The sequence below is a fragment of the Bemisia tabaci genome, chromosome 2, assembly GCF_918797505.1.
Source record: "Bemisia tabaci chromosome 2, PGI_BMITA_v3".
NCBI lineage: Eukaryota > Metazoa > Arthropoda > Insecta > Hemiptera > Aleyrodidae > Bemisia > Bemisia tabaci.
Window position 1 is genome coordinate 42,447,106 of NC_092794.1, and position 14,791 is coordinate 42,461,896.

A 14,791-nucleotide genomic window follows, 5' to 3' on the forward strand; every position below is an offset into this window, starting at 1 on the left:
ATAACTCGTCATTTCCCGGACAAAGGAACGGAACTCAATTCGAAGGTTGCAAAATTGACTTAAACAATTCAATTTATTACACGAATGTACCTGTACAGTTTTTGTTAAAAAATTGTCCGATTTTAACATGACATTATGAGAGGAAAAACCAGTGGAATTTTCAATTGGAAAGTCCCAAAATTCTCCTGGTTCAAGTGCGATTTTTTCAAGTTTCAAGTGAAATTTGGCAACATTGAAATGGAGTTACATTCTTTTGTGGGAGAACGACGAATTGACTCATCGGAGAATTGTCAATATCTCTCCAAAATCCGGCGTGATGGTGAATTCTTGCAGAAGAGTTAATTGGACGGAGTTAAACAGAAAGGAACCAAGCCACATCGGAATCGAACCGAGAAAAAGAGGTTTGAAGTTCAGCTTCTGCATAAGACTCAATGTAAAAGATAAACTTCAAGTTCAATTTCTGCAAAATTTGCTCCAACAAAAACTTTGAATTTTTGGCGATAGATAGTAGAGCAGTGGTTGAGTTCAAAACCACTCACAACTCAATTTTTTCCAAAATGTGGGTTGGCTCCTTTCTGCTTAACTCAGTCCAATTGACTCTCGGCGCTTCATGCGTGGGAGGGTGAGAATAGTCGGATGAAGATTGTCGCAATTTTCTCCCTTAAAAAATTTAGTGGACAGACCCTTTGCATTGAAGCACAATTTGTTCAAATTTTGATTTTTTGATGTCATCAATTGATTTTTTGTTTGTTTTGGATTCCTGATTGCAGGCGAAGATGGAGCGGCATGGCTGAAGAATTGTCGAAAACAGGCGAAGATATGCTAGCGACTGTAACAGCGTCGATTCATAAACCTGTACTCAGCCCCGGACAACCTCATCTCCTTAAATCAGAGGTTAGTTCCATTCCTTAGTTTAAATCGCATGCTTCGGAATAGGATAAATGGGGGACTTGGAGGACAAGAAGCATGAGTGCAGTTTTTGCTATTTCGAGGAATACGTGTTTGAAGTTCCAAAATTACATGGATCCTTATGGCGAAAAGAAAGTTCAAACTGACTTTTTGATGCCTTGGAATTGGAATTGGGAGCTATTTTCTCACAGAATATGTATTAAGACTAGTTGTACTCGAAATCAGTAATATCTCAATTTTTCAAAAGCTGCGCTTATGCGTATTTGTCCTCCAAGCAGTCAAAACCCCTCAAATAAAAGGATAACAAATTATTGATCAGGCGAGCAGAAAGTTCCAAGGCCTTTCTTCGCTCATTCAGTCAACCTCCCCCATTACTGACCAATACTCATGATCGCCTCCCCGCAGCTTGAACCGGTGAACCCCAGTTGCAGTTTTCCCCGCGAAATTTTGTGGACCCAGTACCATTTCTCCATCTTGTTACATGCAGTTCGGGCCATTTCTTAATGTTTTTTCCCCCCCTCTCTCTCTCTCGTGGAGGTTACTTTATTTTCTACTTTCCCTAACACATAACATAATTTATCTTGTGTTTTCCGTGGTAACAGGTTGGCTGCCCTTTTGGGCTCTATAGGAACTCCATATTCCGATACGCCCATACTCTCCTCATATAGGTGCTCTGCTAAAGTCTATGAAACCACCTGAACGGATGATCTTATTCTGCGCGTTACTTGGTGGCTTAGCAAAGTGACGTAAGGGAGACTGGGCCACTGAGCTGTGAAGGCTAATAAAATGACGATAACAAGACGACAAGAAATGCAACTAGCAACTACTAAGTGGGTAACTAGAGAAATAAATGACCAAGAGTGCACGAGCGGCTGAAGAGTGGTGATTTCCTGCAACCTCTTCCTTCAACTAGGCTAAACTCACTGCCACTCGCCGATTCAATTTTACCCTGTAACTCCTCAATTTAACCTCTTTTGTCGAGCCTCGCACTCCCGTCTACCGTCAAGTATTTGCCCCATCGTCATCATCATCTATTTCTCTAAATTCCAATTTATTCTTGTAGTTATACCTACACTAAGATCTACATAAATGGACACTATGGCAGCCCGAAAACATAGATATAAAATAGGTCGGGAAAAAGCTGGGACGAGGCTGAAAAACACAAAAATTTACACAACACGGGACGTTTCGACCGGTCTTCCGGTCATTATCAACCGCTGAAAAAGAAATAATTAAAAAAATTTAAAAAAAAAACCAATGTTATACCGATCCCTGGTCATGGCAGCGAGAAGACGAGTTGTAATGACCAGGGATCGGTAGCATTGTTTTTTTTAGATTTTTTTAATTTTTTCTTTTTCGACGGCTGATAATGACTGGGAGATAAATGATAATGATAAATGAAATGATTAATTCGAAAAATGTCGGAAATTTGAAATTCTCGTTCGAATTGCGAAAAAATGACGTCGACACAAAATTTCATGGGTGGGTTGAAGATTGACTGCATGACTGCACAATCGCGATCTCGCTAGCAAACACCACTTTAAAAATCAATGCGCAGGTGAATTGCATACTTTCTAGGCGTTATTTAAAACACGCAGGGTATAAAGGAAAAAACTCCAGATCCTCTCGTAGAATTTCCGCACTCTTTCGGGACTTCCGGACTGCCCTCTCAAAATCCGTAATATTTCCGGACTTCCCGGAAATTCCGGGCTAGTAAATACCCTGATCACGTTTTCATTGTTTGATCAATTCATACACTTGTTATTCGATTGACTCATGTCGATCGAATCCATACCCTTCAAGGTAGCTGATGATTTTTTAGTACAATGATTTTTTTTTTGGAGACCACCTCGGGCAATAAGAGCGAAAGACGACGGGAAGAACAAAGCTCAGCGAATAGAGCGGGGGTTGGCCGGGCAGTTGCTCAAGATAGAGACTCGCAATTGCGCGAGTTTAAAACGGGCTGATATAATTAATGTCCCGGTCTCGCGGGTGGGGCAGCGCAGCGCTCGGGAAGGGTGGGGGTGTAATCAAAGCAGCCTTGATAAGACTGGTGTAAGGGGGTGGCCATTGGAAGGGACGCAAGTCATCCCTGCTGCCCGTATCGATCAGCGGCATTGTTGAGTGGCCACTGGCGGAGTTTCGCTTGGACCGGACCTTACTTCATTAGCACCTCTGGATGCTGCGCGCCGCCCGGGGAGAGGCGGGGGGAGGGGGACAGAGAAAGGGTGGAAACAGAGAGAGACGGCATAACTCGGCGTGTGAGGGAGGGGGCACGCGGGCGCCCAAGGGAGGGGTGCTCCTTGGATTTCACCGTGTTAACAAACGTAATGGTGCCCTCTCATTCCAAGAGTGGAAATGCAAAACATCTTAAGCGTTCCTACCATGTGATGAGAATTTTCTCCACGCGTGGGGCGCCACCGAAACATTTTGAATTGGGTGATCACTCTTATGAGTGAATATTTGGGTAGGTCAGATCCACCATTAAAAATAGTTCAATCTCGACAATTAATCAGACAGCTTTTAGCAGTAGGGAACCAAGCCACATCAACTGTTGCCAAATTTAAGTAGGCAATTTGGACTGCATTCTGCAATTTGGACCTATGAATTCTGGCTCTTCTGGAAAAACACTCATGTGCATAGAGAAACTAATGGCACATGCGTTGTTTTTAAACCGGGCTAAAATCTATAGATCCAAATTGCAGAATGCAGTCCATTTAATGTTATACATGAAAACGGTTGTGCAGATTTTATTTTTTTGCAAATCTGAATGAATTCTCTGCATCTTCAGGAGCAAATTTCTTAAAATTTTCAAAGGAGCCCGCACAAAAATTCTCCTTTAAAAATTTAATTTGCCTTTTTAAATTTAGCATTAGCTGATGTGGCTTAGTTCCCATCTGCTAAACGCGGTTTGACTATCGTTCAGTAAATCAATAGTTCTGTCTGTGAGCAGTTTCCTTTCTCCTCTACTATTCGCTATCTGTAGTCTAATCAAGAAAAATTCTGCAGTTCTTAAAAGCATTATTTCTTAGTAAGGCATACAACTAAATCTGTGTCACATTTTCTTCAGGTAGGTTAGCGGTGATTTTTTTTTTTTATGTCTGGCGAGCGGGAAGTTTGAATTTAAGAACACGGAAAACTCTAAAGAGTTTATTGTAAATCTAGAAATTCAAGATATGTCTGCTCAATGGTTGGACAGCAAAAATGCGTATTTCGGTTGCGGTGTTTTAAAATCTCCGCTATTTCACTGTTGAGGAGAAGACCAAACCCGACATCATCCCTTAAAATTTTCACAGAATATTCTTCAAATAGAGACGAAAAGTCACCGGAGTTTTTGAAAAATGACGTTGATTAATTTTCGAGGTAGGACGGTAAGCATGACAGGATGTCTGCGACGCCGTAAATCGATGTATTGTATTTGGAAAGTGCTATACCTCACTGTGACATTCATGAAAAGTATTGGATCTGTGAAGTGGTGCAATATTAACCCCGAAAATGGCAAAACTACGGATAAAATATACGAATAATTTTAACGAGGAGGCAAAGATTTTCTTACGAAATAGGTTTGTAACAGCCTTACCTCAACATGGAAAATACTTGAGGACGTGGCATGCGCTCATTTACTTCCATCCATAACAGTTGGTATATTTAAGATTAATTCCATAATTATCTTACTCGTATCTTCTAAGGACGAAAGCACCCGGCTCTTGCTATTTTTTCCTCATTTTGCGTCATGAAAATCAGCACGCAGGATTGTTTAGAATGTATGTTTACAATATATTTATCAATCTTTTCCCCCAAAATCGACATCGTAAAATATCTCGATGTACCTTTTAAAGAAAAATAATTCGATGGCATTTTGATGAGTTAAAGTTTAGCAGAGACGAACCATGGTTATTTGGGAGCAGGCAGTAAGCGCAATACTGTTGGCTGGTTAGTTTGTAAGAAAATTGTAACGAAAATAAATGTAAAACCAAACTTCATTAAAAAATTTGCATTATAGTAGCACCATCATATTTGTCCCAGCTCGTCGTGGAAGGTATTTAATTTGCTTTAAAAACAATTTTGAGTGTTAGGTATACATCAAGAAAAAAGAAAACAAAAAATAAAACAGACTATTTTTTTAGGGCGGACGTATCTCACTACGGAGCGAATCTGCCAAACTTGCTCTTTAGATGTCTTTTTTAACATTTGAATATCTGCATCAGTGGTAAAACCGCTGAAGTTCCGAGCCACTTCCTCCAGCGCAGGGTGCTTCCTAATGATAAAACCCACGAGAAAGGCACAAGCTATAATTTTTAAAATTGTCAAAAAATACGCATGCTACTTGATTGTCTGACAGTAACCGCGGTTTCAAAGATGGCACAGAACATTGGCTAATTTTTCGAACAGAAATCTAAGAGGCTTGGAAGAGGGCGCATGAGGAGCTGTTCAGTTATTACGTAACGAACTTTTTCCGATTTTTTGAACTCCCCCCCCCCCCCGCCCATTGTAACGCACTCGTAACGCAGCCTTACACTCCTCCCCCCTTATGGATTATGTAACGCTGACCTGACCCCTACCCCATCACTTTTCACAGAGTATATTTTGAGATTAGTTTTAATTGGAATGGTTAATATCCCAATTTTCTAAAACTGCACTAGTGCGCAAGGTAGCAAAATTTCACTTGGAATCGTTCCGAAAAAGTCAAAAATTAATGAAATAAGTCATTTATAATTAAGAATTGGGTACCAAAGATTAAGGTATCAGGTTTCCTCTAGGCATTTAAGTGCGGGCCACATACCTAGCCCCCAAAGAATGCGTCTCAATAATGTCATAAATTTCATAAGTTTCACAGCCCCATGAAATCTCTGGAAATATTTCACGAAAATCTCCTATGTTTCTTATAATTTTCACATTTCACGCCACATTACTCATGCACCTTGTCCTCAAGCACCTCACATGGATAATGATTGGACTGCACTTTGCAATACCTAAAGAACTACAATTTCTAGCTCATCCATAGATGTACCTATCTGCATAGGAAAATTAATGCCACCATCGCTGTTTCTAAAATGAGCTGAATACTACAGCTCCTGATCGAAAACTGTAGTCCGCTTGTCGAAGAAATCACGTTTTTTTAAGTTCCTTGAAACTTGACATTTGGTGGTTACGCCACTCGTCAAATCAGCCGTTATTTTCACATCACGTTCGTTTCGAGCCGCTGTTTCAATTTGGAAACAAATTTTATCAATATAGGTCAGTTGCGCTGGTCTCAGAATCGTGTTTCGGTGCTTGATGTTTATAGATTCCCTGGTAAAAATTGGCGATAGGAGCTGCGTTTCAAAATACCATAGGAGTTCTTATAGCCGACGAAAGAAGGCTATTGAAAATCATATAACTGGCTGTAGAAAGTGGAGCAAATCATATAGCCGGGCTATACGAAGCTATAAAAAAGTATACAGTCGGGCTATAGTACCTATCGCCGGGCTTTACGCTTTATCGCCGTTGGCTATAAAAGGCTATGAGAAATTGTGTAGAAATTCGTGTGCTTTGCAAATCATTAAGTTTGATACGGAACTATCTGAATATTTACAAAAAACACATTATATTTTCCCTAAAATTTTTTTTTTCATCAATTAAAATGAGAATAGTCCATACAGAGTGTGCAAGCATTTCAAAATCATGAGTTGAAAAACGCTGACTCCGCGAGATTAAATATTAGAGCCTCACACAAAGCGGAGTGGCGACGCACTGGCGCCTACAAACCTAACAGGGATACTTCACGCATTGCGCAATGCGTGAAGTATCCCTGTTAGGTTTGTAGGCGCCAGTGCGCGTTTCGCACTCTCTGTCCGCCCGCCGCGCCGCAGCGTGCCACGGCGTCTGAAGCAACTATTTCACACCAGAGGTATTGCACAGTATCATAAGAAATTGAAGGCGCTCCAACATATTAAGAATGACAGGCATCGGCATCCTTCAAAAGTACGGAGCTTTCCTCGCAAAATAAATCAAGACACTACGGCACAAAAAGAGAGCGGTAGTCCAAAAACTAACTAAGTCCTGGTATCCGTATTTAGTAACGTTTAGTATGAACTTTATCGTCTGGCTGTTGCTTAATCGCCATCGGCTTTAAAAGGATATAAGAAATTGTACAGCCGGCTACAGAAGCTATTGGAAATCTTACAGCCGGCTTTAGGGCTATGGTATTTTGGAACACAGATTCTACTGCCAATTTTTACCAGGGTTAGCTAAAACTAATAAGATCCGTCCAAACCGCAACTTTCCACAGAAAAAAAAAAAAATTAACAGAGATATCGCCCTTCACTGGAAAAAAAAGTCGCTTTGATCTAGAGTCCAGACTCTTGAAAACAATGACTAGAAAAAATACTCTTGATTCAATCGGATATTTGCTTGAATCGAGAACCAATCCTCTTAATTTAAGCGGATTTCCTTTCGATCCAAGCAAAAATCCGATTGAATCAAGAGTATCTTTTCTTGTCATTGTTTTATAGAGTCTGGACTCTAGATCCAAGCGACTTTTTTCCTGTGTTTGAAAAGTCGGATTTTTTACGTCATCCACCGGAAGAAACACCCTTGGTTTATATTCCAACTTGCTTTCATCAGTCTGTGACGCACCGTGTTACTGGTTTCTCAACGTGAAACTTTGTCAAAAGGAAGGTGGAAGAAACGAAAGGTGTCATTTCCGCGGTGGATGACGTCAAAAACCTGACTTTTCAAAGGGCGATATCTCGGTTCACATTGAACGTAGAAGGTTGCGGTTTGGACGGATCTTATTATTTTTAGCTAATTAATCTACAAAAATCAAGAATCAAAACACGATTCTGAGACCAGCGCAACTGACTCATTCCCAGAGTCCCTGCAAAAAGACAACATTTAAGGCCTAGATACACATGGCGATTAATCGCCGCAATAATTGAAAGACGGAAGCCAATGAAGAGCCTTGATTTTGATCCATTGACGTCGATATATCGAAATCAAGGCTCTCCGTTGGCTTCCGTCTTTCAATCGCAGCGATTAATCGCCGTGTGTATTTAGGCCTTCAGGGATGCGCTTTGGAAGCGAGACTCGATTTCGGCAACTTGGAGTTGCTTCGACTTGTCCCGGTTGGCTCTCGGGAGAGATTCCAGGAACGTCTCACTTACCGCGTCACGGAGGGCCGACGCGATGTGTGACGTCGGATGAGTAACGAGGCGGGAGAGTGAATGAGAGGCGCGCGGGGCGCCGAGCTGGCTCCTGACGGCGGCGTCGCGTCGGGATTTGACAGGGGGCGTCGGGCGTCGCGGCGCTGCACCGGGACGCTCGGCTAATTTCACGGTGGCATGCTCCCTCACTCGCCACCCGCTCCAGTGTCCCCGCTGCTTGGCCCTCCCCGTATCATGGACACCCCAACCCACCCAACCTCGTATGCCCCATTCAAACCCCGGCTCTTGTTCCGACTGTGGAGCAATTCAACGGGCTCTTTATAGGAGGGCGTGACTGCCCAAAGTCAAGTTTTCTGGATACGTGCGAAAAATTGATTTCTTCGGCAGTTCTTCGTGGCTGAGGGACATGGAGGAAAAGGCGCATAAGTGCGGTTTTTGCCATTTCGAGAAATACCTGGTTGAAGTTTTTAAATTGCATGGATCCTCATGGCGGAAAGACAGTTCAAACTGGCTTTTTGATGCTTCAAAGTAGAAATTTGGAAGCAAATTTTTCACAGATTATGCATTAAGACTAGTTTTACGGGAAATCGTCAATATTTTCTCAATTTTTTCAAAATCTGCACTTATGCGCCTCGTCCTCCAAGCCTCTTATTTTTTCTCGAAAATATTAAGGAATGCTCTATACGTGCCATCTTTGATAAGACAACGGTGACGCGAAGAGGCTCTGAGAAATCGGGTAGGATTGTAGAAAATGAAAAAATGTATAATACGGATGCAGCTCCCCGCCATAGAACTAAAATTGACTGCTATCTGTAACAGAGCTATGGGCAGGGCTAGAGATATTGGACAAGAATACATTTATTTAAATTTTTGTGGACACGCCTTTCTTCCACAAAACTGTCATTTTCAGCAGTATGGTGACAGTCAAATAGCATGCGTTTTCGATGACGATTTTAAAAATCATGGTTAGTGCCCTGATTCAGTGTTTATTTCATTAGGAAGCACCCTTAGAGAGCAGAGGTGGCGCGGAACTGGCGCCTTTTTTTCACGGAAGCAGACATTCAAAGTTTGAAAAACGACAATTCAAGAGCAATTACGGTAGAATCGCTCGGTAATAAGATGCATATACCTACTTTTGAAGGGTCGTACTCCGTCAAAAACTCAATTTCAAAAAATTGTGCGATTTTTCTCGAATATAAATAAATGAACCGTTCAATTCCTTGAAATGTAGAAATTGACGATTACTGAAAAAATTCTGTTCACGAGAGAGCAAAAATAACAGATCCCAGCAGAGCCTCTACCTTCCGTTGTCTGTTTTAAAGAATTATCAGCTCGGAGTACGTAAGTTGGAGTGGATACCTGAAGAAATTTAATGTCTTATACCGTGATTATGGCTTGGCAACCTAATTAGGGGCAGCGCTTGCCAAATTGCGCCGAAAATCCGCACTTTTTTCGTTGTTACCATTTACCGATGTGAAGAAAGTAACTTTTAACCCTTAATTTTACCATATTGGTAGCTGTCACGGCGTTTTTCTTCTCAACCGAATGTTGGCATAGCGTTGCGGCGAATCAAAGTCTTAGGCTCACTCAATATTTCCGTTATTTTCTGGAAAATTCAGTATAATTTCCAGAAATCCGCATTGCCGCCAGTTTGTATGGCGTCTGATTTTCCCACGCTAAGGCTCACTGAAATTTACTGCATTCATAACACTTCACAAAATGATATGGAATGAAGTTTTATGAAATTTTGATGTGATAGCTCCGTACTAATAGTTTTTCGCAATTTGGAGGAGAGAGGCGGGAACATTATCCTGAGCAGAGCTTCGAAATAGTGTTTTTTTTGTTGCGAGTTGCATACTCACCCACCCAAAATTCAGTTGAATATGACCGTCCTCTGGAAAGGGAATCCAAGTCCACCAGTCCATCTTGGCAACATACAAGGTCTTCAGATAGTTCAGCTCCCCCGTGCGAACTTTTCAATGATACATGTGTCAAAAATGGGGAGGTGCCATTTGAAAATTTCGATTTGGGACCCACCTAGGCGCCCCCGAATTTTTGACATGCCAAAAAGTAGACCCCATTGATCTAGGAATACCTATAGTTTAGTACTTCTGGGTGCGACCGTTCAATACTTATCGCGCGAGGGGGGGGGGGGGGGGGGGGAGTCGAGACTCTGTATTCAGTAGAGTCATTGTCTTGAGTTGAGTCGAAAAAATTGAATCGTGGGATGCAGACGAACAATTAGATTACATTTTGCAATTAGGAACTACAATTTCGGCTTGTCTGAAAAACACTTTTTGCATAGGAAAACTAAAGGTGCGGACGTTGTTTCTTCACTGAACCAGTATTTGTAGTTCTATGTAATTCTATGTTCTATGTAGCTCTATGCAATTCTATGTTCTATGTAGTTCTATGCAATTCTATGTTCTATGTAGTTCTATGCAATTCTATGTCCTAAGTAGTTCTAATGCAAAATGTAGTCGAACTATTTCCAGTGGCTCTCATGATACAGCACATTTTTATGTCTTCGCAGCCTGGTAAAGCTGCATGAAATATTCCACCGTTTCATTTTCAGACTTGAAATATTTCAGTAAGAGAGTGTTCGGGAGTCACACGCCACAATGAGCCTAGTGTGCAAGGAATGGTGGCGTCGCGTATGGCGTCGTCGTGGACTGAAGTCGTGAGTCGACATGCGAATTGACCGGGTGTTGATAGTCTCCGCTTTTGTGTGTCGACCGTGTCTCAGCTCATCAGCATAATTGAAGTCATTATCGTTAATTACCACCGCTAATGATAATTGCCTCTTCAGAGCAGCATCGTTAAGATCTACATGTTTCCTACCTCGCCCCCTTCTCTGCGCCTACCTCCCCCCGATCCCCACCGAGCCGTGCTCGTCTTGCCCCCCCTTCCCCCCTTCTTACTCTTCAGCTCGCTTCCTAATTCCAGTGACAAATTTTTATTGGCCGTCAATAGAATCAGGCACCCGGCCAGGATTATCCTCTGGCCTGAGGTACACTCGCGCAACTTGGGGGGAATTTTAACTATTCTACTCTGCCGTTCTTGAGAGCAACACTGTATGAGCCTATGGACGTTGCCAAATTTCATTCGATAAAACACGAATTCTCCGTGAAACTGGCACTTTTCTAAAAATTTACAGTGCAAATTGATCAGGAGAATCTAAAGATTTCACGGAGAACGTACTGAGGAGCAACACCGTGTGAGCTTGTGGAAGTTGCCAAATTTCCTTCGTTAAAACATGATATTTCTGTGGAGCTTTCGATTTTCTAAAAATTTACAGTGCAAATTGATCAGGAGAATCTGAAGATTTCACGAAAAATCCGTACTAAGGAGCAATAGGTACCGTATGAGCTGGTGGAAGTTGCCAAATTTCCTTCGTTAAAACACGAATTCTCTATGGAACTTCCAATTTTCTAAAAATAAACATTGCGAATTGATCAGGAGAATCTGAAAATTTCAAGGAAAAATCTGTACTGAGGAGCAATACTGTATGAGATAGTGGAAGTTGCCAAAGTTCCTTCGATAAAACACGAACTCTCTGTCAAACTTGCGATTTTCAAAGAATTTTCATTGTGAATCGATCATAAAAAATCTGGGAATCTCAAAGGAAAATAATAACGATTTTCCTCAATGGTAAATGTGCCAGAAATTTTGAAAAGGGATCTCATCTTTTAGGAGGAAATTGTCCACGAGAACCTAATTTAGGGGAAAAGGTAAAAATTGGCGACTTCGAGTTTCCGACGGAAAACGCTCTCTAGAGGCCTTGGAAATAAGCTGCTTGCGGTTCTAGTTTAATTTTTTTACTATAAAGGGCGCTATGTGCTCCTTTTCTGTATACATGTTAGAATTCCCGATATACCTAAAACTTGAACCTAGAAATGTGATAAAGCTTGAACATTTTTGTCTTGGAACTTCAGGACTTCATATCAGACGTCAGGACGTTATGTACATTTTTTCTTGATATTTTCAGATATTTTAAATTGAATTGCGAACTGTAGTATCTGAAAAATTGGACGAAAAATATTTTACCTTTCCCGTTATTTCCGTATCTCATCAAAGGAAATTAGGCAACGCCGGACGGTCCATACGGCGTTTTTCCTTGGTGCGACAGAGGAGGACGAGAAAAAGGCTCCAAAACGGAGGGGGAAAAAATATTGTTGCAAAACCAAATGAATCGTTTGTTGAATTGACTGCCGTAGGTATAGAATAAAATATGGGGATACATTCCTATATATCAAAAAGTATGCTCGAGGCTCATAAAGGGCTACCTCTGATTATTATAGGACGCGGGGCTCGTATTATATTTTATTATTTTCTTCTTTAATTATATCATTATTTATTTGTGTATTGTGCGTGGACCTCAAAAATAATGGACAGTTATTATATCCGAGCGGAGCTCCCGGTAAAAAAGTAATTCATGGGGAGGGCTTTCCCAGATTCTACGATATTATTAAATGACGCCGGTGATGATGAAATATAACCAGATTATGCATGAAAAATGATAAAAGTATGCTTCAGATAATTGCAATTAATAAAATTCATACCGAATTTTGAGTTATGACTCTTTTTCCATTGACCTCGTAATGGGGCTTCCATTTCGCTATTAATTTCCATGCTTTTCCCCGTCCTCACACCCCCTAATAGGGAGGGTGGACCCATGTTTCTGTATCAAATCAATAGGAAATTAATAGCATGAAAAAGTTTTATTTACGGTTGGTTGACGCATTTGCCATTTCTGCTAATTCTCTTCATCTATACTGAGGTATACTCCGATCCTACCGGAGAAAGAGTTCTGCTGGAGTTGCACAGCAAGGTTAGAAAAATTAGGGAATCTTTCACATTTTGAGGAAATAATTTAAAATATTTACACATTTCTCAAAAAAACTGTACATCGACGGTAAAACTACCAAACCATACGTTTTTCGTTTGCTGCATGTGTTTTCAAAAAAAACTCCGCTCCCATTTAATTTTTTTGAAGAAAAACAAATCAGTATATTCCATGAAGTTTTGTTATCACTTTTTTGCAAGGTACGGACAAAAAAGAGAAAGTGATTAAGTCCCTACTATTGGATGATATGGACATTTCCAATTAATTGTGGTAGTGCCTTAATTAACTGCGGTAGTGCCCCGATAAATTAGGTTACTAACCCAAATCGACGGTGAAACTACCAAACCACGTATCTCGTTTGCGGTGTTTAAAAATCTACGCATTTTATTTTTTTGAGGTAGACCAAATCAATATCATTCCTTGAAATTTTCACAGAATTTTCTCCGCACGAAGAGGAAAAATCACAGAAATTTTCAAGACTGGACGTTAAGTAGTTTTTCATTTAAAAAATAAAGTATGACAGGAAGTCTGCGACGTCGCAAACCGAGATACGTGGTTTGGTAGTTTCACCGTCGAAATACTGTGGTGCTACCCAAACTCGAGTTACGGTACTATCAAAATTAATCTGAAATGTCCATATTATCCAACAAATGGAGAATTTGCATGCAAATTTTGTATCGCTTCATCTGAAAGTGCTTAATAAGCTGAGTGCGCAGTATTTTTTATAATTGTTTTCTGACATGGGAAATTGGAGAAAAATTGATTGAAAAGTGAGAAAATTTGCCACCTTGTGACGTCATCTGGCGGCATTTTCCATTAAAACACATGTATTTTAGCAGATTAGGTTATTTTGCCATTTTTTCTCCAATAATTGTTCAATTTAAAAACCAAGGATATCCTCGCACATAGTTTTCCTAGCAGTTTCATTTTGGACATGATATTCACAAATTTAAGGCACATACAAATTCTCCATTGGGCCACAATTTTAGGGGATATTTTCCCGTAGGGGGTGAAAGTTTGGCGATATGATTGGGATTTAGAGTAAAATTGAATAAAAAACTAGAAAAAGCGCCGAACCCGTAAAAATCGTTTTATTAATATGCAAAGAGAGTAGAACGGTACAGGGGCCACTTTGCGTTGACACATGTGAAAGTTCCCAAGATCGTAATAATTTTCATATTTTTATGATTCTGACGGTGGACTTCGGGCGCTGAAAGGCGGGAGGTAGGTATGAGTGTTTTGTCCGGAGATACGGTGGGCGCGGCTCTATATTGTGTCTGCATAATGCGCGATACTGTGAAATGCACTTATTTAATTTAAAAATTAAAATCGAAGGGCGGGGAGTACATAACGATGTAAGTGCCGAAAAACATTGAGCCTTGGGGTTTTCGCTGGCGCAGGAGCGGCGGCGACCATGCGTTTTTGGCGTTTACACAATTTCTACTCCTCTCTTTCAATTATTTTTATGAACTGCAAAATGTGCAGTGCATCTCATACATTTATTTTCCATTAAATTGTCAACTTGCTTTTTTCCGACTTTTCTGCGTCCGGGGTTTTTTTTTCCTACATTTTTCCCGAGGCTCGCATTTTGTTTATCTGTTGCTTTTATTTATATTTAAATTGAGCATGCGGCTGACGTCACTTTTGCAGTGCTCGATCACACCCCTGCGACGGGAAATTGAACTATTACAAAATCGGTGGTTTGCGTTTGCGACGACCATCGCAGGTTTTTCGCCGGTCAATTGAGAATGGTGCAAAAAATTACTATAAATAGTTTTAAAGGTTTATTTTTTATTTCCTTTTACTCCTGCCGTAAAAACTGCGTCTTTCTCCTTTGGTTGATTCAAGTTAGTTTTCTAAGCCACTTTGGAGTTAAGGATTAATGGTAGAG

At 40.7% G+C, this 14,791-nt stretch overlaps 1 protein-coding gene across 1 annotated transcript in view; it reads left to right on the forward strand.

Annotated features, from left to right (window-relative positions):
- Positions 1-14,791, forward strand: part of LOC109040107 (POU-domain protein pdm3) — a 74,500-nt gene that overhangs the window by 10,903 nt on the left and 48,806 nt on the right. The window contains exon 2 of the mRNA XM_072297337.1: positions 771-894. Within this exon, the coding sequence (XP_072153438.1) occupies positions 787-894 (108 nt within the window). The 5' untranslated portion in view covers positions 771-786. The remainder of the gene's footprint in view (positions 1-770; positions 895-14,791) is intronic.